At 54.0% G+C, this 23287-nt stretch overlaps 2 protein-coding genes across 6 annotated transcripts in view; one reads left to right on the plus strand and one right to left on the minus strand.

Moving 5' to 3' along the window:
• The window catches only part of Ccdc85c (coiled-coil domain containing 85C), a 70834-nt gene extending 63759 nt beyond the window's left edge, over positions 1-7075 (minus strand). For 2 of the 4 annotated variants that reach the window (XM_031357833.1, XM_031357831.1), the window contains exon 1: positions 5997-7069. In XM_031357833.1, the coding sequence (XP_031213693.1) occupies positions 5997-6795 (799 nt within the window). In that variant the 5' untranslated portion in view covers positions 6796-7069. Of the gene's footprint in view, positions 1-5996 lie in introns of all 4 variants that reach the window. The other 2 variants (XM_031357830.1, XM_031357829.1) reach the window with 2 other exon arrangements.
• Positions 7007-23287, plus strand: part of Hhipl1 (HHIP like 1) — a 55578-nt gene continuing 39297 nt past the window's right edge. Inside the window, exons 1-2 of one of the 2 annotated variants that reach the window (XM_031357824.1) lie at positions 7007-7450; positions 8077-8530. The gene's annotated coding sequence lies outside the window, so the exon portion shown is untranslated. Of the gene's footprint in view, positions 8531-23287 lie in introns of both variants that reach the window. The other variant, XM_031357823.1, reaches the window with a different exon arrangement.

A 23287-nucleotide genomic window follows, 5' to 3' on the forward strand; every position in this document is an offset into this window, starting at 1 on the left:
GGGGGGGGCCATCCCTGACTTTAAGATCACAAGGCCAGAGGCTGGAGCCGTGGTAGCTCTGTGTTAAGAATACTGGCTGCTCCTGCTGAAGATTCTGGTTCCGTCCCCAGCACCCACAAGGTGGCCCAGAACCATAGCTACCTTCAGTTCCAGGGGATCCCACACCCTCTTCTGACTTGCACATTATACGAACGTAGTACACGTACACACAAGCAGGCAGAAACAATCATACACATTAAAGTGAAATATGTTTTCTATTTTAAAGACAGGGTCTCACTATGTGGCCCTGGATGGCCTGAGCCCACAGAGATCCACCTGCATCTGCTCCAGACTGAGATTAAAAGCTGGCACCACTACACCCATCAAAATCCTCAAAAAAATAAATAAATAAATAAAATAAAATAAAATAAAGATCCTATCCCTGTAGGAGAGGATTTTTTTTTTTTTGTTCCTGCTTCTAAGCCTTGTGGCTTCCATTGATGTCCACTTGTCCCCAAGAGGAAAATGAGAACTAGCTACCTGTATTTCTGAGACCCCCCAGGGCAGCCCCCGCAGAGATCAAACAGACATCGATCCCAATGTAAGTTTGGGTGCACTTCCTAAGTACTCTGTAATGGGGGCAGAGCTCAGGCTGGGATATAGACTTCTCCCCGTAAGTGTCTGACCTTATCCTCCTGAAGCCCAGGAGCACCTAACACACAAGGCAGAGGTCCAAGGAGGCGGGCAGGGGCTGGGAGAAGACTGAGCCTACAGCAAAGGTTCTCTCCTATGGCCGGTGCTAGAGTTGAGGCCATCCTAGAGGCCTGAGCTTCTCGTTTCTAACCTTAGCTCAGCCTACAGGACACTCACCAGATAGACGCTCCTTAACTGCCACTCCCAAGCCAGATGGCATGAGTCACGTAAAGGCACAAGGAACTTCGGAGTGTAGATGCTCATTAAACTTGGGCTAATGTTTCCCTTCCTGCTTTAAGGAACAACTATGAGGTCAACCCCCACTCCCAGCTACCCTCCCACTCCTGACAACCCTTCCCTAGCAAAATCCAAGACTAGGATATCTAAGCCCCGCCCACAGCAAAGCCTTTCACCGGTGTCCAGGCAAGGGATCACGCGGGCCTCCCTAATGGAGGGCTCCTGGCTCTAGAGGCCACAGCATTTATCTGGACCATTTTCCTTTGCAGGCACTGAACTCTGGGTCACTAGAACGTTGGGCCTTCACCTGCACGTAGCACCGACCGAAGCCCTTCTGCAGTTACTGTCTCACGTGTGTCCAGAGTCCACTGACCAGACCCTGGTCTCTCCCACCATGCTCTAGGTCCCGCCTACACAGCTTAGCCATTCGACTCTTCTCTTGATGACAGAGCCATTTTTCTTCTGCTCAACGGGACAAGAAGACAGGGCGGGCACAAAAGCTCCACTCACAAGCTTGGGCTAGGGGCTTCCCTACCCACATCCCAAGGTGACAATTCTCCAAGTGGCACTTCTTGGCGTGAAAAACAGTATCCGGATGAAGACAGAAGTCCCAGATCCCTTCTTTAAAGGCCCGGTTGTGAAGGCAGGATATTACAAACGAGGAAGCAGGCCTTGAGGGTCAGCAAGGTCACAGACCAGGTCAGATCAGGGAAGAGAGAGTTCACTGGGCTCTCCTGACCCTGGAGCCAGGAGCTGTAGGCAGCAGGCTCCTCTGCCTTAAGTTCGACACTGGGCGTTCCATCCCAGAGAAGGCGCGTGCATTCCCAGGCTGTCATTCGAAGACAGCTTCCCTCCTCTCAGCGTTCTGCCATGGTTCCCATTTTATAGGTTCAGGGACTTGCCTAAGAGTTTCAAGGAACTGCTGTGAGTGACTGCCACAAGCAGTTGTACACAGAAAATGGGTATGAGTAGGAGCTGGGTTCCCTTGTAAAAGATGCTGCTCATGGACCAACATGCCACAAAGTTCCTGTCCCAGGAGCTCAGAGGTCTGGCATGGGACAGAGTCCTGGTGGGATTACCACTGTGATGGGAAGCCAGCCTGGTGTTGAAGAGTAAGAAGGTAGAGGAAGAGAGGTAGATGGACACACACACACACGCACTGTGCACTCACTCCAAAGAGGAGAGCTGAAGCCTCCTGTAAGAATGGACTCTTCTACTCAAGCGCTACCCCCCCACCCCCTCCCCCGCTGGAGCTCCCTCCAGACCCCGGCAGGCCCAGAGGGTACCAAAGCAATACCGAGCACCTCTTCAAGCCTCAGTTTGCCAAGGAGCCTTCCTGGAAGAACTCCGCAGCCCTCTACAGCCAGCAAGCCCTTTGTGGTAAATGTGATATGCTGAGTGGGTTGCCTTGCCTGTGGACTTCTGGGGCCCTGAGGACCTAGCACCCAAGTGCACAGACAGTGTCACAGAACCCCCCCACCAGAGTCGGGCTGCAGGAAAGGGAAAGCTTGCATAACCCGCCCATTATCTCCCTGACCTTTGCTCCAGGCTGGCAGCCTGAGGAAAGGCAGCCTTATTAGCGGAAGCCTGAGGCCTCCTGGAAAAGACCTTTTCACTGCCAGCTCACTCCGTCTTTTTTTAAGAAAGCTCAGACCACCCTCTACTTCACCCTTTCAAAAATCAACAAAAACAGCCACGGGAGATCCAACCCTGCTCACGTTGAGTGGCTCAAAATTTTAACCCGAATGTGAAAAAGATAACCAACATTCACTCACGGGCTTCAATTAGCCACAGGAGCCACAGGACATGGGGGTTGGGGAGAGAAGGACACACACCCAAGGACAGGAGATGAGCAGTGGGCTACAAGAATATGGTGTGTGTATGTGTGTGAGTGTGTGTGTGTGTGTTACTCTCAAGAGAGTTCCATACTGTGCTGAATAAATGTTCTACCCCTAAGCTATACCCCCCAGACAGAATTTTTTTTTGTCTTAAAAATCACTTCATTGTGGAAAAAAAAGGGGGCCGAATTTCTAACATTTAAACTGGCTCCACCCACAAAACTGGATTAGAATGACAGCAAGGACACCCTAGCCCTGACTTCAGCCAGCCAGGCCCCAGCCTCTCAAAAGGAGCCCAGTGCCCATCCAGGGCCCACCCCCCCACACGCCAAGATCTATTTGTATGTGCATTTACAGACTGGCAAACCCCACCTCAGTCAGGACTACCCTGAATACAGATGATCACCTCCACCACCGCCAGTTGAGGCCTTCTAGAACACCTTACAGGGCTGAGGGCACAGCAGCAGAGCTCCTCCAGGGAGGACAGCAGGACCTTGGTTCCCTGGCTCAGCAGTAGGTGCAGCCACACACACAGCACATGGAGGGCGCTCAGACCCACAAGCAGATTCAAAGGCAAGCAGAGTTTGGAAGAGAAGCCTCCAGAATGTGCTGGCAGGCCTCCTATGGCAGACTCCTCCAACAAACGCCGGGACCACTGTGGGCAGGTGCCAGTCCACTGTACTGACCTTCTTGGAGGAAGGGTTTCCGTGGGCTCCCCTTGACCTTCCAGAAGAAGGGCAGGGAGGCAAAATTAACCATGTTGCTCGAGATACGTGAGGGAGTTGGGCTGTCCAGACCCTGTGGATAACAGGGTTATCAACGAACCACTCTGTGCTCACTGATAGGACGGAACAGTTCCAGCAGTGGATGGGAAAAGGCACCACCGGGAGGGATCAGGAACAGGGAGGTATCCATGTTCCCTGAACTCACCGGAAAGCAAAAATGGCAACTGCAGGGACCTCAAGCCACTCTTGGCAGAAACACCAATGGCCCTGATGGAGAGACCCCAAGGAGACAAAGCTGGGGTCCTCTCTGTGTCTCCCCTTGCACGTATGTAAAGCAGGGCTGATGCAGCCTGCCTGGGGCTGCTGTGAGCACGCACCAGGACTAGGTGCTAAGGTGAAAGCAAGCCCAGTGTCTGACTCCACTCTGGCCACTGCCTAGACTCTCTAGTTATCTCTCTCAGCTCAGCCCCCTGCTCTTCAAAGCCAAGGAAGGCTTTGGATCCCAGTCTAGGGAAACCCAGTTTTCCTTGTTTCCTGGAATTCTGTGTGAGATCAAGGGAGGATACCTTGCTGCCACCCACTGACTTCAAGAGACAAAACTAAAAAGAACAATTCGGTGTGGAGCTGAAATTTGTAGTAGTAACAATGCTGAGTTTCTGGTCCGTGCCAAAGCAACAAAGTCTGCAGCATTGTTGGTGCAAGGACGCTTGGAGGGGGTGGGGTCTGTAGGAAACTGGACTCTTCTGCCCCTACCCATCCCCAGTGAGGTGGAAACCTCCAGTTTGGCCAGGTCCTTCTCTACTGCACTATTCACTACTGCAACTGCAACTACTGCGACTGCAACTCTGGGCCAGACCCACACCTCCTAGCAAAAAAAAAAATGACCGTCTGCAAAGAGGTGGAGACACTCAAGCAAGGCAGTGTCCTGCGGAGACTCACCCTGGCCACTGTTATTGATGACACAGCTGAAAACCAGCAACCCTGTGTTTCCCTAAGTGCAAAGATTCTCCTCCTTCGTGATGCACTTGGGGAAATCAAGACCCAGAACACTGGCCCTCCCAGACCCCCCAGGGGAAGGGGAAGCCAAGGAGATGCATGCCAGCTCTGAGAAGTGGAGTGTCCTTTCCCCAAATTAAGCTGGAACTTGACATCTAGAGCTTGAGTGAATAGCTGTGGGGGAGGGGGGAGGCCCTGTAGATGCAGTGTTACAAAAAGAAACCTGAGTTGCTGTGGTAGATTGCTAATCAGTAACAAAATATCCCTCTAGCCGCAGTCCTTTCCTGAACTCACAAACTCTGGATTAGTAAATACAGGGGAAACCTCTAGCTGACCTGCATGGGAACTACAATGCCTGCCTCAAAAATGCCGGCAGAGGGCTTGGCCAGGAAACCCAGGAAAAAGCTTGGTCCTCAACTCCAGCAGTCAATTTGGGGAAGAGAAGTTCTTCTAAGCCTTGACAGTATATGGACGGAGAAAGGCTTAAAGGAGAACAGAAAGGGCGGGTTATTCCTCACTACCAGGCGAACAATTCAGGCAGAGACAGGTGCCATCAACACTGAGAACCAAGCTCCCCAAAACTGTGGGGAAAACTGGGAAGTACAGCAGCACCTGGCAGTCAGGACAGGAGGGAAGCTGCAGGGCCCAGATCACCACTGAAGGAACAGCCACAGTACCCTAGGTGGGCACACCCTCCCATAGGCTCAATAGCAACAGGTCGAGGAAGGCAGCGCAGACCTCCAACCCACACTGTGGTCACAGATGACCCCAGCACTTCCTGTAAGGCGATCAAGCTTACAAATCTCTTCAGGGGCATTATGTATCTCCACCTCACAGCCCGGTGAGGCCGGGCATTGGCCTCTCCAACTTAAAAGCAAGGAAGAAAGGAAACTGAGGCACACGGGCAAGTCGGAATCCATTACAAATATATCCTCTGGGGAAAACTGTAGAGACCAAGTTGCCCCAATCAGTACTGTGGGCCTTCTGGGAAGCCAGGAAGGCTCTTATCTTAGTCCAGAGTGCTCTGGCTCAGCTTAGTCAAGGTCTCAGCATGGGTGCTTGTGTGCCAGCCCAGCCCAGGAGATACTGCTGGGAAGCAAGCAGGGGAGGAAACCAGCCGCAAGCACAGTGCAGTCGTGGGTGCTGAGCAAGTCTGAGGGACTATCTGGGGCTCCAACCAGAAGGAGAAATTCACTTGCTTTAAGCTCAGGGGCCTTTCATAGTCTTTCAAGAAAGACTCCGCTCTGCCCTCAAGTTTTTTCAGGGTGGGGTGAGAGACACCCCTCGACAGCCCCAGAGTGCCAGCTGCCACAAAAAAACTGCGGAGGAGAAACTTTTCCGAGGCATCAGCTAGACAGGGACACCACCACGCTGGATGCTCCATTTGCTGCGGAAGGGTCTGAAGGTGCGACCCCACCCCCACCCTCACCCCACCCCACCCCACCCCCGCCCGGCACCAGTGAGGTCTCCAGGAGCTACGGCTTCACGACAGACACCCTCGGGCTTCCAATCCGGGCGAGATGCTTACCGTGCAGGCCGTTGGGGATGCTTCGGTGGTGCGGCGGCGCTGACAGGTCATCCAGGGACCGGCGCGTGGCTCCGGCCTTGCCGTCGGGACCCTTGTGCGGCCCCGGGGGCAGCAGAGCCGTGGGGACGTGGTGGTGGTGGTCCGGGCTGCCGCCGCTGCCCGCACTGGACGTGCTGCTGCCGTCGCCAACGTCGCGGGCCCCCGAGCCCGCGGCGCTGCCCGCCAGGGGCCCGCTCAGGCTGGCCTGGCTGTCGATGGAGCTGCGGGAGCCCGCGCCGCCGCCGCCGCTGCCGCCAGCGCCCCCCGCCGCCGCCAGCGCCGCGCGCTCCTCGTCCAGCAGCAGCACCAGCTCTTTCAGCTCCAGGTTCTCGCGCAGCAGGGCCTCCTGGCGCGCCTCGAGCTCCCGCAGCTTCTGCTGCGAGCGGGCCACCTCGTGCCACACGGCGCCGGCCGCGTGGCGTCCGAAGCGCTGCCACTCGCGCGCTAGCTTGCGCCCTTTCTGCCGGTCGTCGTCCAGGAAACAGCAGAGCTCACGCAGCTCCTGATTGTCGTCCTGCAGCCGCTGGTTCACGTCCTTGAGGCCGCGGATCTCCAGCAGGTGCTGCTGCAGCCGCCGGTTCACGTCGCGCATCAGGCCGCCGTGCTCCAGCATGAGGCCCACCTTCTCGCCCTCCGCGCGCCGCAGTCGCCGCGCCAGCTCCTCCTTGCTCCAGCGCAGCAGTTCCTCGTCCGGCACCTGGCTCAGCTCCTCCGACGCCGCCGCTGCAGCCGCCGCCGCCACCGCCGGGGGCTTCGCCATGGCGGGGCCGTCACCGCGGCATCGCCCTCGCCCGCGCCGGGCCGGCGCTCCCCGCGCCGGGGCTTCTCTGGGCCCGGCCACGCGCGCGCGGGGGGCGGCCGGGGACGCGTGCGGCCCGCCCTGCGCCGCCTCGCGCTGCCTCCCGCGACCCCCTCTGGGGTCACCCGAGAGCCCGCGCGCGCCTCAAGGCTGAGGAACCGGGACGGTGGCTTGCGTCGGCGGCCGCGGTGCCCGGGCTCTCCGGGCTCGGGCGCAGCAGGCGGAGGCCCGCCCCCGGCCCCGCTCCCGGAGCCCCAGCCGCCCCGCCCACCCCGGGCGGAGACGGGGCGGGGCGCCACCGTTGGGCCACGCCTCCGAAAGGGAGGCGAGCAGAGGCACGGCGGGCCCCCGAGGTCCCCCTACGCGGTGAGCCGGCCCGCCGGGCACCCTGCCAGAGGCGCGTTCGAGCCACGGTCCCGCCTTCCCACAGGTCTGATTGGACAGGTTCGGGGGTGTGCGGGAGGGGCGGGGCGCGCGCGGGGAGGCTGCGAAGATGGTATCTTCCAACCGCGGGGCCTTGCACCCTCCTCTCTCCCCCACCCCCGGTTCAAGTTTCTTCGCCCCGGAGGACGCGGCCTGGGCCAATCCCAGGACTACAAGAGGTTTTAAAATGCAGGTAGGGCTAGGGGGTGGCGGGGACCGGTGGGAAAGGTAGGGCAGGGCTTCCCTTAAAGGCGACGCGCGAAAATGCGCGTCCCTTATCTGGCCAGCGTCCCTGACCCTCCCTTTCTCACTCTTAATAAACAAATGCCCACCGGGCGGGCGCCGCTCCCTCCCTCCTTCCTTCCCTCCCGGGGGCATCAGAGTTCCCTACAGTCCGAGAGAGTGGGAACAATAGGACCCTGACATGGGGGTGGGGGGGGTCGGGCAGGACTGCTCTTTGTCCCTTTCCGAGCCACCGATCCTCTCTACCTGGGTCCCTGCCTGATTTTGCAGCGGGGCTGTCTTCCCACCCCTAGCCCAAGACTGTGGCGCCTCGCCAGCCTTATCTCAGGGCCAGATCTCTCTCCCTTCTTCTTCTGACCTGGCGGAGGCCGAGGACCTGCCCATTTTTCAGAGCGGTTCTCCGAGCCCTTCCCCTCCGCGCACTACGCTGCTAAATCCCGGGACTGGAGGGACATATGCAGTTCGCTAGGTGGAAACCCCTGAGAAAGGCGAGGGAAGGTTTTCCACCCTGGCTATAGTTGGGCTCCGTAGGTACGCAGCGACCGCAGAACCTTCCCTCGCCCCGCATCTCTGCAGAGCATACGGATCGTCCTACACCTATAAGTCCGGTCCCCAAAGCGCATTTAACGGCGCTTCTGCAGCCAGCGGGCCGAGGGAAGGATGCGTTTCCCCTGGACCTACAAGGAGATAACCCACCCCGCGCGCGCACATACGGGGTAAGCTACCCAGGGCCTGGAGCGCGTGCCCGCGCAGCAGCTGAGGTCCCCTTTTACAGTTACTCAGCCGTTTACTGAACCACCGCGTGTGCCCTCTCACACCTTCCCCAGCCCGGGGGAATTCTACCGGGACTAGAGGCCACTTCTCTCTGAGGGTACTTGGCATTGTTGGGAGGAGGGAGAGAGTACAACGTGAGAAGAATCGGTGAGGCTGTCTGCAGCGCTATGCGGGGAATTCAATTGCCTTAGATCTGTGTTCTGGGAGGGACTAGGACCTAGGAGCTAGGATCTAAGCCTGAGCGACAAGGACAAAGGTAAGCGGGGAGACCGTGCAGAGGAAAGGAACAGCAAGTGGAATGGCCTTAGGGTTGGCCTGTTAGTGGCCGGTCAAAGGGGAGGAGAGGCCGGCGAGATGGCTCCGCAGGTAAAGGAGCCTGAAGCTCAATCTGACAACCTAAATTAATTCCCAGGACACAGTGATGGAAGGAGAGACATTCCTCCCTCAGGTTGTGCTCTGACCTCCATATGGGCTGTAGCATACAGAAAACCTCACACAGAAAGAAATAATGTAATAATATTAAAAAAGAAAGGTGCCATGGGTGGTGTGGGTCATTAACCCTATTAACCCTAGAGCTCGAAAGCTCAGGCAGAGGTGATATCTGAATTCCAGGACAGCCTGAACTACAGAGATTCTGTCTAAAAAAAAGAAAAGAAAGAAAAGAAGGATGAAATATGAAGTCAGCTCAAAAGGCAGGCCCAGGTGTTACCTGAAGCTGGAGAGCCACCTTGGTCATCTTGGCTCACTTTGGTCAAGGGCTGGGAACCACACAGGTTGAGCTAATTCAGTCCTCCTTCCCCCTCCATCCTAGTAAATGAGCTGGAGAAAGGGGTGGGAAGATGAGCCCCGGGGATGCTGAGGTCCCCTGCATGCACTCAGCACCAGGGAGTCAGCCCAGCAGAGGGGCACAGCACACTCTAAAAGGGAAGGGGGCACTTAGGGTCCGAGCTTGGGGAAGCTGCAGATCTGCTTTCACCCCCATTCGCAGCAGCAAGCTCCCTGGAGGATCCCACAGAGCAAAGACTGTGTTAAGGAGTACTCCATTGAGACATTGAGACTGCGCTGTGGGGGGAGAGGGGCAGGGTGAGCAGAGCACACACCAAGGGAACACTTCTGCTCACCAGGGAAATTGCTGAGACAATTCAATTTGCACTGAGCTCTGTGGCTGTCATTTGTCTCCATGCGGTGTTCCTGTGGCCTGCAGTCTCTGCCTTCGGGCCCTCCAGGGTGACAGCTTCAGTGGAGAAAAATGAAACCTTCCATCCAAGCACTGGTTCAAGTCACCTACACACTACAGGCTGGGGGAGCCTCTTGGGGGGTGTGGGGGAGCTCAGTGGAGATGTAGGAGTGGGAGGAGGCCCAGGCAGTGGGAGGAGGCCCGGGCAGTGGAGCTGAGTGGAGGAGACTGCCACCCCCATCCTTCCCCTGGAACTCTGAGAGCCAACAATAACAACAGCAGTAATCATAGCATGAATGACAAGTTCCCCATAGCTACATGGATAGAGTGCCCTTATCTTCTGTTAACCTGCCCTATCTAGGTTCTGCCGGAGTACCTCATTAGTGCTAGACTAACTAACCAGGAGTAAATTGGCCAGTTACGAATGGGAAGGAGGTGGAGGAGGAAATGGCTGGACTGGGGGGGGGGGAGACTAAATGCCCTCCCCAACCCTCCCCCTGTGAGGGAATGTCAACTGGCCCAGTGTTGAGGGTCACAGCTGCTGCGAAACAGGTAGCCCATGGCTGTCAGGCTCAGAGGGCAGTCCCACAACTATAGGGTTCACTTAGGTACTAAGTTCCCGGGCTCCAAATGCAGCCTTTGAGTCGGGCTATGGATATCCCTATGACAGCTGGCAGCTGCTTCTGCCATCCAGCCTGCAGCTTCCAGATGCTCTGTGTGCCAGGCCTCGGGTGCTACCACAAGCCCCAAATCTACAAGTAGCAGTCCAACACACACACACACACACACACACACACACACACACACACACACACGGACACACACGGACACGGACACTGCAGCGATCTGAGACCCAGATCCAGCTCCTCAGGTGTCTGAATATTTCATGCAGCGAGGGGGGGGGGGGGGGATGAACGTGGCAAAGACCTTAATTGTTAATGTGGCTTCTGGCTCCAGGCCCGGCGCTCCCTGGCCCCTCCTGTCTGAAGTGGCCGCAATGGATCCTGATGACTCCTCAAGCCCCTCAGGTCTTTATGCCCTGCCCTGTGTGAGGCTGCTGCTTCATTAGAAGTCCCTAATGTCCAGCGTCTTGCTTGCTTAACCACACATTCCCCCATTCTCACTCAGTGTAGGACCTGGGAACCAGGTGAGCAAATACTGAAGGAAAGAAAACAATGGCCTTGTATCTCTGGTCTCATGCCACAGAGTGTCCCTAGGCAGTCACAGACACACCTTGTCCTATCAGCTTCTAGACCTGTGGCTAAACTTGCGATCATTTCTTCCTCCTACAGAACGGGAGAGTCTCAAAGCACACCAGACTCCAATCCTAAACCATTGGATGAAGCAGGCGGCCATTGCTTGCCTAGGGCAGGGGTTGGGGTGGAAGGAGGTGACCTGGTGAGTGTTCTTTAGTTCTGTTTATGAAATTCTGCAAACCTACGCAATGAGCTGGACCCTCAGTCATAAGCAGGGTCTCCCCCACACCAGGAAGCATCCATCTTGACATCTCGGGTGCCCAGAATCCATATCAGCAAATCAGGGTCTCAAGGCAACAAGGTAAGAGATGATCCCCCGAAAAGCTCAGCCCTGAAAAGCTCATGAAATGCAGCCCCCAACCCATACCCCAAAGCGAAGCCACCTGAAGGACTGGGAGTGATTCAGTATAGAGGACTGGGGTACCCTAGATAGCCGTGCTCCCTGGCCAGACTCGAAGGAGGCACACTCATTTCGGTAGGGCAAACAGCACTGGGTCTCAGCTTGTGGGTCTCAGCTTGTGGGTCTCAACCCCTCTGGGGGGTGGGTCTAATGACTTGTTCACAGGAGTCCCCTGAGACCATCAGAAAATATAGGTATTTACACTATGATTCATAAGGGTGGTAGCAAAACTAGAGTTATGAAGTAGCAGCAAAAATAATTTTATGGTTGAGGGTCGCCACAGCATGACAAGGGATTGTATTAAAGGGTCACAGCATTAGGAAGTTTGAGAACCCCTGCTTTAGAACACTTCCCCAAAAGATACTCAGATTCCCTCAAGTGCTCCCCAAATGTGTTGTCTAGGATGCAGGTATCTAGGGACAGTGGGACCTAGGGTTGGCGGTGTTGGCCGCCGTCTTCATCAGATTCCCTTGTTTATTACTCCATAGCCAGCATCGCCGTGACGTGGAAGAAAGTGACAGATGATGATGATGATGATGATGATGATAACAACAACAACAAAAAACTACCTAGGCTCATGGACATAGGATCCCACAGGGAAAGGCTAGCATAGAAGAGAATAAGCATCTTGTACATATTGCAGAATTTCAGAGCATCAGGGGCAAGGAGACCCTGGAGATAGGGAGAGGATGGGAAATTGGGGAGAAACACGGGGTCAGGAGTCAGAATGACAGGCTCCTCCAGCCAGCTCCACAAGCTACCAGACGCCAGGCTAAAAGGATCCTCAGCTTCAGGAGCCTCTTTCGGACCCATGTGATCAAAGAGAGAGGGAGAGTAAGACATTTTCACACCTTTTTTTAAAAATGCCTTTAAAATTACCTTTATCAAGTGAGCACACCTGCGTGGAGGTCAGAGGTCCTTGCAGGAGCGGATTCTCCCAGGGGGTGGGTCCAGGGGTTCAGATTTCGGTGGTTAGGCTGGGTGGCCAGTAACTTTACCCACTGAGCCATCTCACTAAGCCTCCTTTCACTCTTAAAAACTAAGCCAGGCTCGGTTAAAGTGGAGCACTTGCCTGGCATACACAAGGCCCTGACCTCGGTCCTCAGCTCCATGGAAAATGGTCCTGGTGTTGCCCATTTATAATCCAGTTCTCCAGAGGTGGGGAATGCGGACTCTGAAGCCAGGGTCGTTCTGGGCTACCTAGAGAGTTTGAGGTCAGCCTAGGGTACCTGAGACGCTGTTTCAGAACCAGAAACGTAATCTCCCAGGTGCCCTTCCTTTCACAGGAGGACTCTGGGGCCAGTTGCTGTGTGTCACCCCTGTCTATTCCCAACCCTCAGGAGGTCACCAGTGCAGGTTCTAGGGCAGCCTGGGCCACAGAGGGAGAGTGTGGCTGGAGTGTGGCTCAGTGGCACAGCACTTGCCTAGCCTTCACAAGGCCCTGGGTTCAGGGATACAGGAGTGTGGGAGGATTAAACCCAAGAAACAAGAGGATGTGACTCATGAGATGGTTCCCAAGGTGAGGGCCCTACGCCCAGAAGGAACCAGGGCAGATGAAGGAACTGAGTGAGGCTCCAGTCAGAGATGCCAGGGAAGGGACACACAGATGAGTGCAGAGACAAATTCAGAGAAAACAAGCCAAATGATTAACCCCCAGGTTAAACTCAGTGCCCAAGGAATGAAGACCCATTGAAGGGCAGCTCCTGGCTCAGCCAGCCACACACATTATATAGTGCAATGTACAAACACCAGTTGAAGATTGTGATATAGCTGAACTGGGGGGGGGGGGCACAAAACAAACTCCTACAAGAGAAAGGTGGCAGATGGATGATGCTGGAGAGGCAGAAAAGGGGCAGTCAGCCCAGGCATGTGGTACACACCTTACCTTTGATCCCATCACCTGGAAAGCAGAGGCAAGCAGATCTCTTGAGTTCAAGGCTAACCTGGCCCACAGAGCAGTTCCAGGATAGCCAAGGCTATACAGAAAAAAAACCTGGCTAGGATATAGGGGTGTGGGGTGTGGGTGTAGAGTGTCAAGAATGCACTGTTTATTTGCAAATAGTCCTGAGGTAAACGCCTAAGAATCAGAAAAATACCTCTGTTTCAGAAGCAGGGTGCCAGACTGAAGGGAGAAGAGGGTTTTGTTAGGAATTCACTCTAGCCTAGGCCCTCTTCAAATGCAGAGATCCCCCTTGCCTCTGCCTCCCAAGTGCTGGAACTAAAGGCATCCACCACAATGCCCACCTATGCCTGTAATTCCATTCTTAAAAACACTGAGCCGTGTAGTGGTGGCACACATATTAAATCCCAGCACTTGGGAGGCAGAGGCAGTTGGATTTCTGGATTCGAGGCCAGCCTGGTCTACAGAGTGAGTTCCAGGACAGCCAGTGCTACACAGAGAATACAGAGAAACCCTGTCTCGAAAAACCAAAAAAACAAAACAAATCAAAAATCAAATGTATAAAGCTGGCATTGACTGTCTCAGGGACACTGGAAGCTGGGTGACCACAGATCAGCCAGTTGCCTTGAAAATGGGAGAAAAAGACTTCCTGCCTGAATTTGCTTTATTGGAAAGGGCCAAGCTAGTACAAGACAGAACATAAACATTTTCAATGAGGTAAGGTCCCCATAAGGTAAGTGTGTAAGGTAATAATATAAAGTCCCTCCCGTTCTCCAGGGAGCATTTGGAGTGCAAAGTCATGGGCAGCAAAGGAACCAACCCCTTAGAGTACAGGAGGGCATTTGGCAGTACCTTCATGGGGTTTAGAGTTGAGGAAGAGGATGAGGAGGAGGGGGAAGAAGGAAGAGGGGGAGGAGGAGGAGGAGGAGGGGAGGAAAAGCCTAGGTACTATTCAGCAGTTAGCAAATCCATTAGCCTTAGAGCAGAAACAAGCTGAACAGTATACGAAACCGTCCCCAGCCACTGCTTGGCTATCATAACTTGCTTGAATCATAACCCCCATGGCCAGCTGCTGACTGACACCTGGAGAAAGCCCTCTGGGGAGGCATGGGACAGGAGATGGGGGTGATGGGAAGACCATGGGAATGCACAGAATAGAAAGGCAGGGAATGCCAAGGCCTTCTGCTCCGGAGTAACCACTACGGAAAGCAGGACTGTCAGTCACGCTGGGTTGCCGCCTCAGAGAAAGCAACTTATGATTTCTTGTCTGCCCAGAAGGCTGGGAGTAGAGGTAACTAAAAGCTTGGTGACCTTTGAGCTCTCTGCAGGACCAGGCCGCACCTGGCTCCCCCTTTCATGAAGTTTGTGACCCCTGGGAAGAGGCCAAAGACTTACTCAAATTAAAAATATGTATTGATTAGCTACTAACAGGCTGAACAATTTCTGAGCCAAAATTTGGGTTTGCCTTGAGGTTTGCAGAAAGGACTTTTAAAGGGGAAACGAACATGGAGACCTTCCGTATCTGCAAGTGATGAGAGCCAGTTACAGAAGTGAAGTAGGAATGTAGGGGCTCTTTGGAAAGTCGGTTGGATGGTGTTTTCCTGGGGCAAACGTGAAGGAACGTTTTAAAGTGGGCACAGGTGTGCATGGCTAAGGCAGACTCATGAAGGAAACGTCTACCTGAAGCAGACACAAGTAAAGGAAGTTCTGCTAAAGCAAGCACGTGAAAGGACACGTGATGAAGGAGTCTTTGCTAATGACACACATACATTAGTCCACCTTATATTACATAGTTGAGCTGCATTTGTTGGGACTCCATAGAGAGAAATGCACCAAAACACTTCTGGTGGCGTGCTGCAGTTTCTTGCTGCTTCCTTGGCTCAGGCTGGTTGGCAGATGTCAACTGAGACAGACTCACATGCTGAGGCAAGAGATATGGAAGATGCGTGATGTTAGAGGGAGGATAAAAAGAAAGGACAGTGACAGAGGCTGAGCTAGGTTTGCCTATAGAGCTAGCTGTGCAACATCCCCTGGTCTCTAGTCTTCGCTGATCTTCCCTTCCCTGAGAGAGGCATAGCTGAGAACATCTCCTGTGTTCCTCCGGGTCCCTTCTGCTGACTTGTGCAGAGGCTGAGGCCTGGCTGTCTCTACTAGATGAGACAGAAATCCACCTGCCTCTGCCTCCCAAGTGCTGGGATTAAAGGCATGCACCACCACCGCCTGGCATCCACTGCCATTTTTTAAGGTGCTGTTTTGAGACAGTGTTGGCACTGTAAACCGGGCATATTTTGAATTGTGACTCCCCTGCCTCTGCCTGCTGAAGGTTAGGTCACAATCTTGCACAGATACATCCAGCTAAATAACAGATTTGATTTTTTGCTTTCTGAAGTGCTGGGACTTAAACCTGTGGCTTTGGGCAAGGTAGGGAGGTGCTAATGTTAAGCTGCACCTTCAGCCTTATGTGTACATACTTTATATATGTTCAAATAAATCCTGTGCATTATAAAACATATAACTAATAGCAAAGCCAGACTCTGGGCTGAGGTGTGCATCAAATGCGAACTAGGGACTTTATTGAAGGGGAGGCTCTGAGTCTAACCCTCAGGGAGGACCCTCAAGCCACCCCTGCTGGAGGCTGCATCCACCTGGACAGCTGTTTGCATCTGATAAAACTCTCCCACTGTTGTAACAAAAGACCAGGGTAAAGGAAGCTAAGCTCTAGCATGTCCCCATGGAATTGTATTAGTCTGGCCTTGAAGATGTTCTTCCTGCCCAGTAGCAGGAAGTATGGAAAGCAGGGCTCAGGTGGGTGTCTGGGGACCTGTGATAAGTCTCTCCCACCACAGCTTTACTCATGTGTCAAAGCAGGGGGACGGTGTTGGGAGCAAGGGGGGCTGCAGGCTGGAATGCAACTCAGAACAAGCCACAAGTGAACTTTGAAACTGGAGGCTAGCCAGGCGGTGGTGGCGCACGCCTTTAATCCCAGCACTTGGGAGGCAGAGGCAGGTGGATTTCTGAGTTCGAGGCCAGCCTGGTCTACAGAGTGAGTTCCAGGACAGCCAAGGCTACACAGAGAAACCCTGTCTCAAAAAAACCAAAAAAAAAAAAAAAAAAGAAAAAAAGAAACTGGAGGCTCCCTCTCCTGCCCAGGAGAAGGGCTGGCATCTGCTGGGGCCTTGAGAAGATAGTGTGCTGGCAAACCCCTCAAGTCTGTCCCTGGAGCCTGAGGAAGAGCTGGCTGAGGGGGTGGACAGGTGGAAAGGCTGCCATATCTTGGAAGCACCACCCAGGAGCAGCCCTGCTGTGGGCACACAACTGTTGAGCCACACTAAGAACCTACCCCAGGAGGGTTGGTGTGGCTGCGTTTCCACCTACTCTTCCAACCAGTGTGCACAGAAAAGTGCAAGTTCTGAGGTACACACACACACACACACACACACACACTGTAGCTTCAGCTGGCTGCATACAACCACCCACTCTACTGAGAACCTTATGGCTCCGGAGGGAACTTGGCCTGTGCTTCCTGTGGACCTTAGTCTAGCTGCTGCTCTTAGGTGGACCCTGGCCTCAGGACCAACCCCTGGACCAGTTTTGGACACAGTTTATAGACTCCCACCCCAGGAACACCTTGCCCAGATCCCAGGGGTTGGGATGTCCCCTGATCTGACTGGGGTGGCCTGGGGAAGGGGAACGAGGAGACTTTGTCATTGGTGACAGGGCCTCAGCCAGCCAGCTAAGATTCAAATGCATCCTAGAAGTCGTGGTTTAAACAGAGTTGTCAGGTGCAGGGATTAAATTTAAGCAGGGAGAGGAGTGACCAGGTCGGTCCCTCATGTGGATCACTGGGTCTTACATAGGCACAGTTAGGGTCAAGCCGGGCTTGGCAGAGATGAGCAGGTTCAGATATCAGGGTGACAAAGCTGTGACTCCCTGCACTCCGTGGCCATGTCCCCTAGCCTCCTCACAGGTCATAACTCCACGATGGGTAAGCCTGTCAAGCCCTTGCCTGCTTCCCCCTCCCCGCACCGCTGGGCAGCGGAGGGGGGGGGCATTCCTACCCAGGCAGGGCTTTATAAATAATCCCTGAAGGGACATGCTCCTCTGCAGCCTCAGAAGCGAGATTTCCCAATGGAAGGACGGCTGTCTCCCCACCCACCCCTTGCCCACATCCCTCAGAGTCGTCCCCTGTCTAGGACGAGGCTCCAGCCTCCGGGAGAATCGGCTAATCCTGCCTGGCACTTCCGGAGGAAGATGACAGATCTGGCCCTTTCCTGTAAGAGCTAATTAGCCGCCCAGTCCTTCCCCGGCTGTCAGAGCGATGAGGGCCCAGGTGACTCAATGTCATCTTTCTAGGGCCCGCCTGGATGGCTCAGCCATCCAGTGATGAATTTTTCTTCACGGAGGTCACAGAACGGCAGGAAGGCCGCCCTGCAGCTCCCCAGGGAGGCAGGGCTGTCGGCAGCTTCAGGGAGGGCCACAAGGAGGCTGAAGGCAGTTAATCCCTCTGTCCTTTTAGACAACAAAGAGCTGCTACCTCCCCACCCCCACCCCTCTGACCGGCTGGACCAGAATGGCAGGCGGAGGGTTTGGAAGGGCCCAGACCTGCAGCACTTAGAGTCCTTCGTACCCAACTCCTGTCCCCAAGTCGGGATCCCAGGTTGATCCCAGGGCTGAGAAGCATAGTCGGGAGAGTAAGCTAGCCTCTCCTCTAGGCAACTCCCTTCAGTTCCTCAAACCAATTTTGGATGATCACTACTTGGAAAGGGTTCTCCACAAAGGGACCGCTGAGGGAAGTCAAGGCAGAGGAGGCTCTGGCCCCTGGTTCCCCGAAGGAAAGGGGATGCTCGTTATTCCTGGTCCCTTTACCTGCTGAGGAGACTAGGGCAGGGCCTGTGTGTGTGTGTGTGTGTGTGTGTGTGTGTGTGTGTGTGTGTCCCTCCAAGGCCATCTATAGACATTATGTACCCTAAAAGCAGGAACAGGTGAACCTGAAAGTGTCTGGGGGGGGGGGTTCAGTAGGTCCCACTGAGCCAGGCCTACCATGCTTCCCGCACAAGACTTGAATCCTCTAAAGGTGAAGCCTTTGCCCGCCTTTCCAGATAGGAAGTTTCCTGCTCCTGGGGATGACGGGCAAAGGCAGGAAGGGCTGGCAGCGAGCGTGAGCTTCCTGGAAGCTCAGTGTTCACTGTCTGGGCCTTTTGATTTTTTTTGTTTGTTTTGTTTTTCCAAGACAGGGTTTCTCTGTTTAGTCCTGGCTGTCCTGGAATTCACTCTGGAGACCAGACTGGCCTTGAACTCACAGAGATCCTCCTGCCTTTGCTTCCAAGAGCTGGGGTTAAAGGTGTTTGTCACCACTGCCCAGCTTCACTCTGTGTCTTAATATTTACCCTCTGCAGATTAAAGGCCCTTTCATAGTTAAGGAAAATGAGACACAGGCAGCTGCCCTCTGATCTTTTTCGCAGAAGGGATCCTTCGTCCTGGATCCAGCCAGAGCTGCTGCTCACCTGCAGTGAGGACAGCTCCAGCAATTTGGTCTGGGGACAGCTGGAATAGCCATTCTTGGGTGGGAGGGAGGGGGTGCTTTATGTGGGCAGGGCCAATGCCTGTAGCTGTGAGCTGCAAACCAGCCAGCCATCTAGCCCTGGTCTAGAGACGCTGGACACCTGTTGAAGTCTCAGCCATCCAGGGCCTACTGCCCACAGACATTTGCAGAAAACTATCTCTTTAAAGTTTTTAAAATATGTGTCATGGAGGAGGGAAGCAATCAGGCACATGTTTGTCAGAGAACAACTCTCGTCACTAACCCATCTCCCTGGCCTTGCACTCACTAACCCATCTCCCTGGCCATGCACTCACTAACCCATCTCCCTGGCCTTGCACTCACTAACCCATCTCCTTCGCCTTGCACTCACTAACCCATCTCCTTCGCCTTGCACTCACTAACCCATCTCCCTGGCCTTACACTAACTCATCTCCCTGGCCCCCATTCTTAGGGAACTTTGTGTGGCCCAGAAGACAAGCCTAACCATGATATCAAGAGATTCACCTTGCCGGGAGGTGGTGGCACACGCCTTTGATCCCAGCACTTTGGGAGGCAGAGCGGGCAGATTTCTGAGTTTGAGTTCCAGGACAGCCAGGGCTATACAGAGAACCCATCTTGATAAAAGAAAGCAAAACAACCAAGAGATTCACCTTTTAAAGATAATTGGGGGGTAGGGCTGGCTCAGTGGTTAAGAGCACTGACTGCTAGGTCTTCTGAAGGTCCTGAGTTCAAATCCCAGCAACCACATGGTGGCTCACAACCATCCGTAATGAGATCTGATGCCCTCTTCTGGCCTGTCTGAAAACAGGTACAGTGTACTAACCTTAAATTTATAATAAAATTTAAAAAATAATTTGGAAAGGCGGAAAGAGCCTTGGTATCTGGATCCAAGAACTCTTAGTCTTCTCATTCAATGCCTCTGTTCCTTTCAGTCTCCTTTTCTGTCCTAGAAATGGAATGTAGCCACGGGGCCTTGCCCTTAGCACAGCCATATTATAAGCAGGCCTCCTGCTACCCCTCAGGCTGCCTGACTGAGATGGGCAGGGCTGGAGGCAGAGATCAGGCCTAGCCTTGGAGCCCCTCCTGCCACCCTATCAGGCTGCCTGACTGAGATGGGCAGGGCTGGAGGCAGAGATCAGGCCTAGCCTTGGAGCCCCTCCTGCTTCAGGTTGCTCTGCAGAATATGGCCTCTGGGTCCCTCTGTGCAGGGGGCACGACCTCCTCTAAATGCCCAGAGTTTCCATCTCGCCTGAAGGGCGGCATGGAAAGCCTGCTTCCTGATGGTTGTCTTGTCTCCCCTCGCCTGCAGTGTACCCACTGCCCTCTGTCCCCACCTGCTGACCAGTATGGCAAGACACCGGTTCACAAAGTTCTTCCTGGTGCCCTAACTTGTCAGGCTCCTGAACTGTGGTCAACAGTGTACAGTTGTACTACTGCACTGGCCCTGTTAGCTTGCCCACCTGCCTGTCAACTGTCTAGTCCAGAGTCCTGGGCACCTGCGCCCCCCGCCACCCCAGAGCTCAGTCATCACTCTGCATCAGCCATCAGGGACAGCACTGTACTGTTTAAAGAACCTAAGGTCCAGACCAGCCAGACTCCAGCAAGCACAACCTCTAAGCCTCGGTTTCCTCTTTTATAAAATGAAGATCATACTGGTCTTGTGCATAAAGTACTCAACATGCTGAGTGGAGATTTAAAAAAAAAAAAAAATCAGTGTGTTAAGAGCATTGACTGCTCTTCCAGAAGTCCTGAGTTCAAATCCCAGCAACCACATGGTGGCTCACAACCATCTGTAATGGGATCCTATGCCCTCTTCTGGTGTGTCTGAAGAGGGTGGCAGTGTACTCATATACATAAAATAGATAATTCTTTAAAAATGACTCACAAAACATAATTGAGAAAAAACGATTCAGTAGCATTTGTAAAAGCACTGGGGTGGTGGGGGAGAGGGTTTTTATTCAGGGCTATCACAACAGGGTGCAGAGACTGCTACAGTCAGGCCCGACAGCGAGGGGGAAAGGTGGCCAAGAGGACTGGAGTGAGGTGGGAGGTGGGTGGGAAATGACCCGGAAGATGCCCCCTGGGGGTTGTGCATGGTGGTGGTGGGATAGAGAGGCTCCTGCAGAACTGACTACTTTCTTTGCTAAAGATTTGATTTCACAAGCAGTGCCCAAATAAACTTAGCCCCTCCACCCCCACCCAAAAAATCTGCGTGTTCACAAAGCTGGTGCTGCCCTCAAGTTCCCAGTCTAGCTGGGAGCTAAGGAGGAGCCTTGAAATGATCACAAACCATGCGCTATGGGAACGGGGCATTGGAGGGGGCATGATTCAAACTGAGGAGCTAGGAGGACTTCAGCAAAGGTTCGGGGCCTGAAGGGGCAGCTGGGGATGGCAGGGAGGCAAGCAAGCCAAGTGTAGATCCCAGCCACCGCCTTGCCAGCCTGGCCTTTATCATTTTAACGATGGCAGCGTGATTTAATGGGCATGTGAGCCAGTGTGGGGCAGCCTCCCTATTCTGCACTTCTTTGGGCTTCCATTACCCTTTAAGGCAGGCTCAGAGAGAGCAGCAAGCCCTCATGGGCTGAGTCCAAGGGAGTTGTTGCCTTTCCCCAACTTGAGATTCTGAAATGAGCTCAGCCCAGGAGAATTTGGGTGACTTTTGGGAAGAACGCAAATGAGCTGAGCTGAGCCGCACTAGGATGGAGTGGAAGGATGGGGATACAGTGGTGGACCAGGCAGTGGATGCCCCTCCCTGGGGCTTCTGTCCCTAAGGTTCACTACAGAGATTTTTCTGTAGCCCAAACCACTCCGCAGAATTCTGTTTTCTTCAAGACAGGACCTAGCTGGCCTAGGACTCAAAGAGATCCTCCTGTCTATGTCTCCTGAGTGCTAGGATTAAAGGTACACGCTACCACACCTGTCTGCTCCCCAGAGTTCTAAAAATTGTGGCCCTACTAGACCCAAGGGTCTCTATGTAAGATGTAAAATTTATATTTTAACAAGTACTGGGGCCTGAACCTAGGGCCCCACCCATATGTATTACCTCTAAGCTACAGCCCTAACCCTATCAAAACACCATGGTCTCCTGTAGCCCAGGCTGGCCTCCAACTCTATAATGCCACCAATGACCTTACTCAACCTCCATTTCCCAACCAGTAGGATTACAGGCACGTGTGTCACCATGACTGGTCCAAAGCTGTAAATATTTTGACAAACTAAAATGTAAATGTTTTGTCTGGGGAAAGAAGCCTTTTGCTTTCTTGTTGAGGGGAGTGTAATGAAACCCAGCCTCTCACACAGGCTTCTGTCTCCCAGGCAGCCCGACTGGGGCGGGAGCCCCCTGGCCTCTAGGTGAGAGCGCAAAGGACAGAGATTGTCAAGTGCTGGGCAGAGTCAAGCCTTGGACCAAAGCTGCCTCTCCCCCACCCCCACCCCCAACCCCTCAGCCCTGGCACCCAGCCATTCCTCTATGGCTTGTGGCTCCCTGGAATCCGACCTGACAGAATGCAAGAGTCTTGGGACACTGGGACTCAGCTTGATAACTCCTGTGTGGCTTAAGGGACTGCTCCACACTTTTTTCTGTTCTCTGTAGCCAGTGACATCTGTCCCTAGGTTGTGATAGGGAAAAATACAAATATGTGAAGGCTGGGAGCCAGTTCCTAGGCCGGACCTGGCTCAGGAACAGTGTCTGCTCCTTCACCGTGTCCAGGCATTGACAGCCTCTGTCCCCCCTGAGTGCTGCCCTTGCCCATGAGCAGTAGTAGAGCCAACTCCTGTCTCCCTGGCTCCCCAGCCTTGAGATCTGAATGGAGAAGTCAGGCCGTGGGAGTGGGAGGAGGTTTGTGCACTGGTCTCCCTGGCAACCCCAGGCTCTTCTCATCCCTCTCCACCTCAGCCCCTCAGCTCACCCACTCAGAGGCCAAATCTAGAATGTCTCATGAACCTCCGACCTGTAGCAGGGCCAGGCATGGTGACGCACACCTTCATCCCAGTGCTCAGGAAGCAGAGGCAAGAGGGTTTCTGTGAGTCTGAGGCCAGTGTGGTCCACAGAGCAAGTCCCAGGAAAGCTAGAGCTACGCAGAGAAACCCTGCTTCAAAAGAGCAGACAAAAACAAAACCCAAAGCATATCTATCCTGTTCAGCCACCCCAGCTTTAAAATGGGTGTCTACTGGACTCTGTCTAAGGAGTAATTAGCACCTGGCCTGCTGTAAGTGCAGTGCCCGAGGAGGAAATGGGTCAGCGGCTGGCCTTCACTAAGTCGGGAAAGGACAACGCTTGTCTGCCTGGGATGAGCAAGCGAGGTGTGGTCTCAGGAACCTGTAATTGCAAGTTCCTCGGGGCTGCTAGGTGGGATCACCGGGAAAGCAGGCCACGCTGTGAAGCCACCTTCTTGGGCAACAGCTGGGGCCCACCCTGGGCTCTCTTCTAAGCTCTGTCCATCAAGGCTGAGCTGTCTGGCCCTCTGCCTGCCTGTGGCCTCTCTGGTACCTCTGGTACCTCGACTCACTTTGTAGATGGGAAAACTGAGGGACAGCGAGGTGAAGACACTGGCTTAAAGTACATAGTTCATGGGTGACTGGGACACTGTTTCCTGTTGCTGTGATTGTGTGTGTGTGTGTGTGTGTGTATGTACATATAACATATACATATATATACACATATATGTGCACATGTGCATACACACACAGAGGCTGGGGAGCTGATTCAGTGGGTAGAAGCACTTGCCATGAAATCTGT

Source organism: Mastomys coucha, unplaced genomic scaffold (assembly GCF_008632895.1).
Source record: "Mastomys coucha isolate ucsf_1 unplaced genomic scaffold, UCSF_Mcou_1 pScaffold6, whole genome shotgun sequence".
NCBI lineage: Eukaryota > Metazoa > Chordata > Mammalia > Rodentia > Muridae > Mastomys > Mastomys coucha.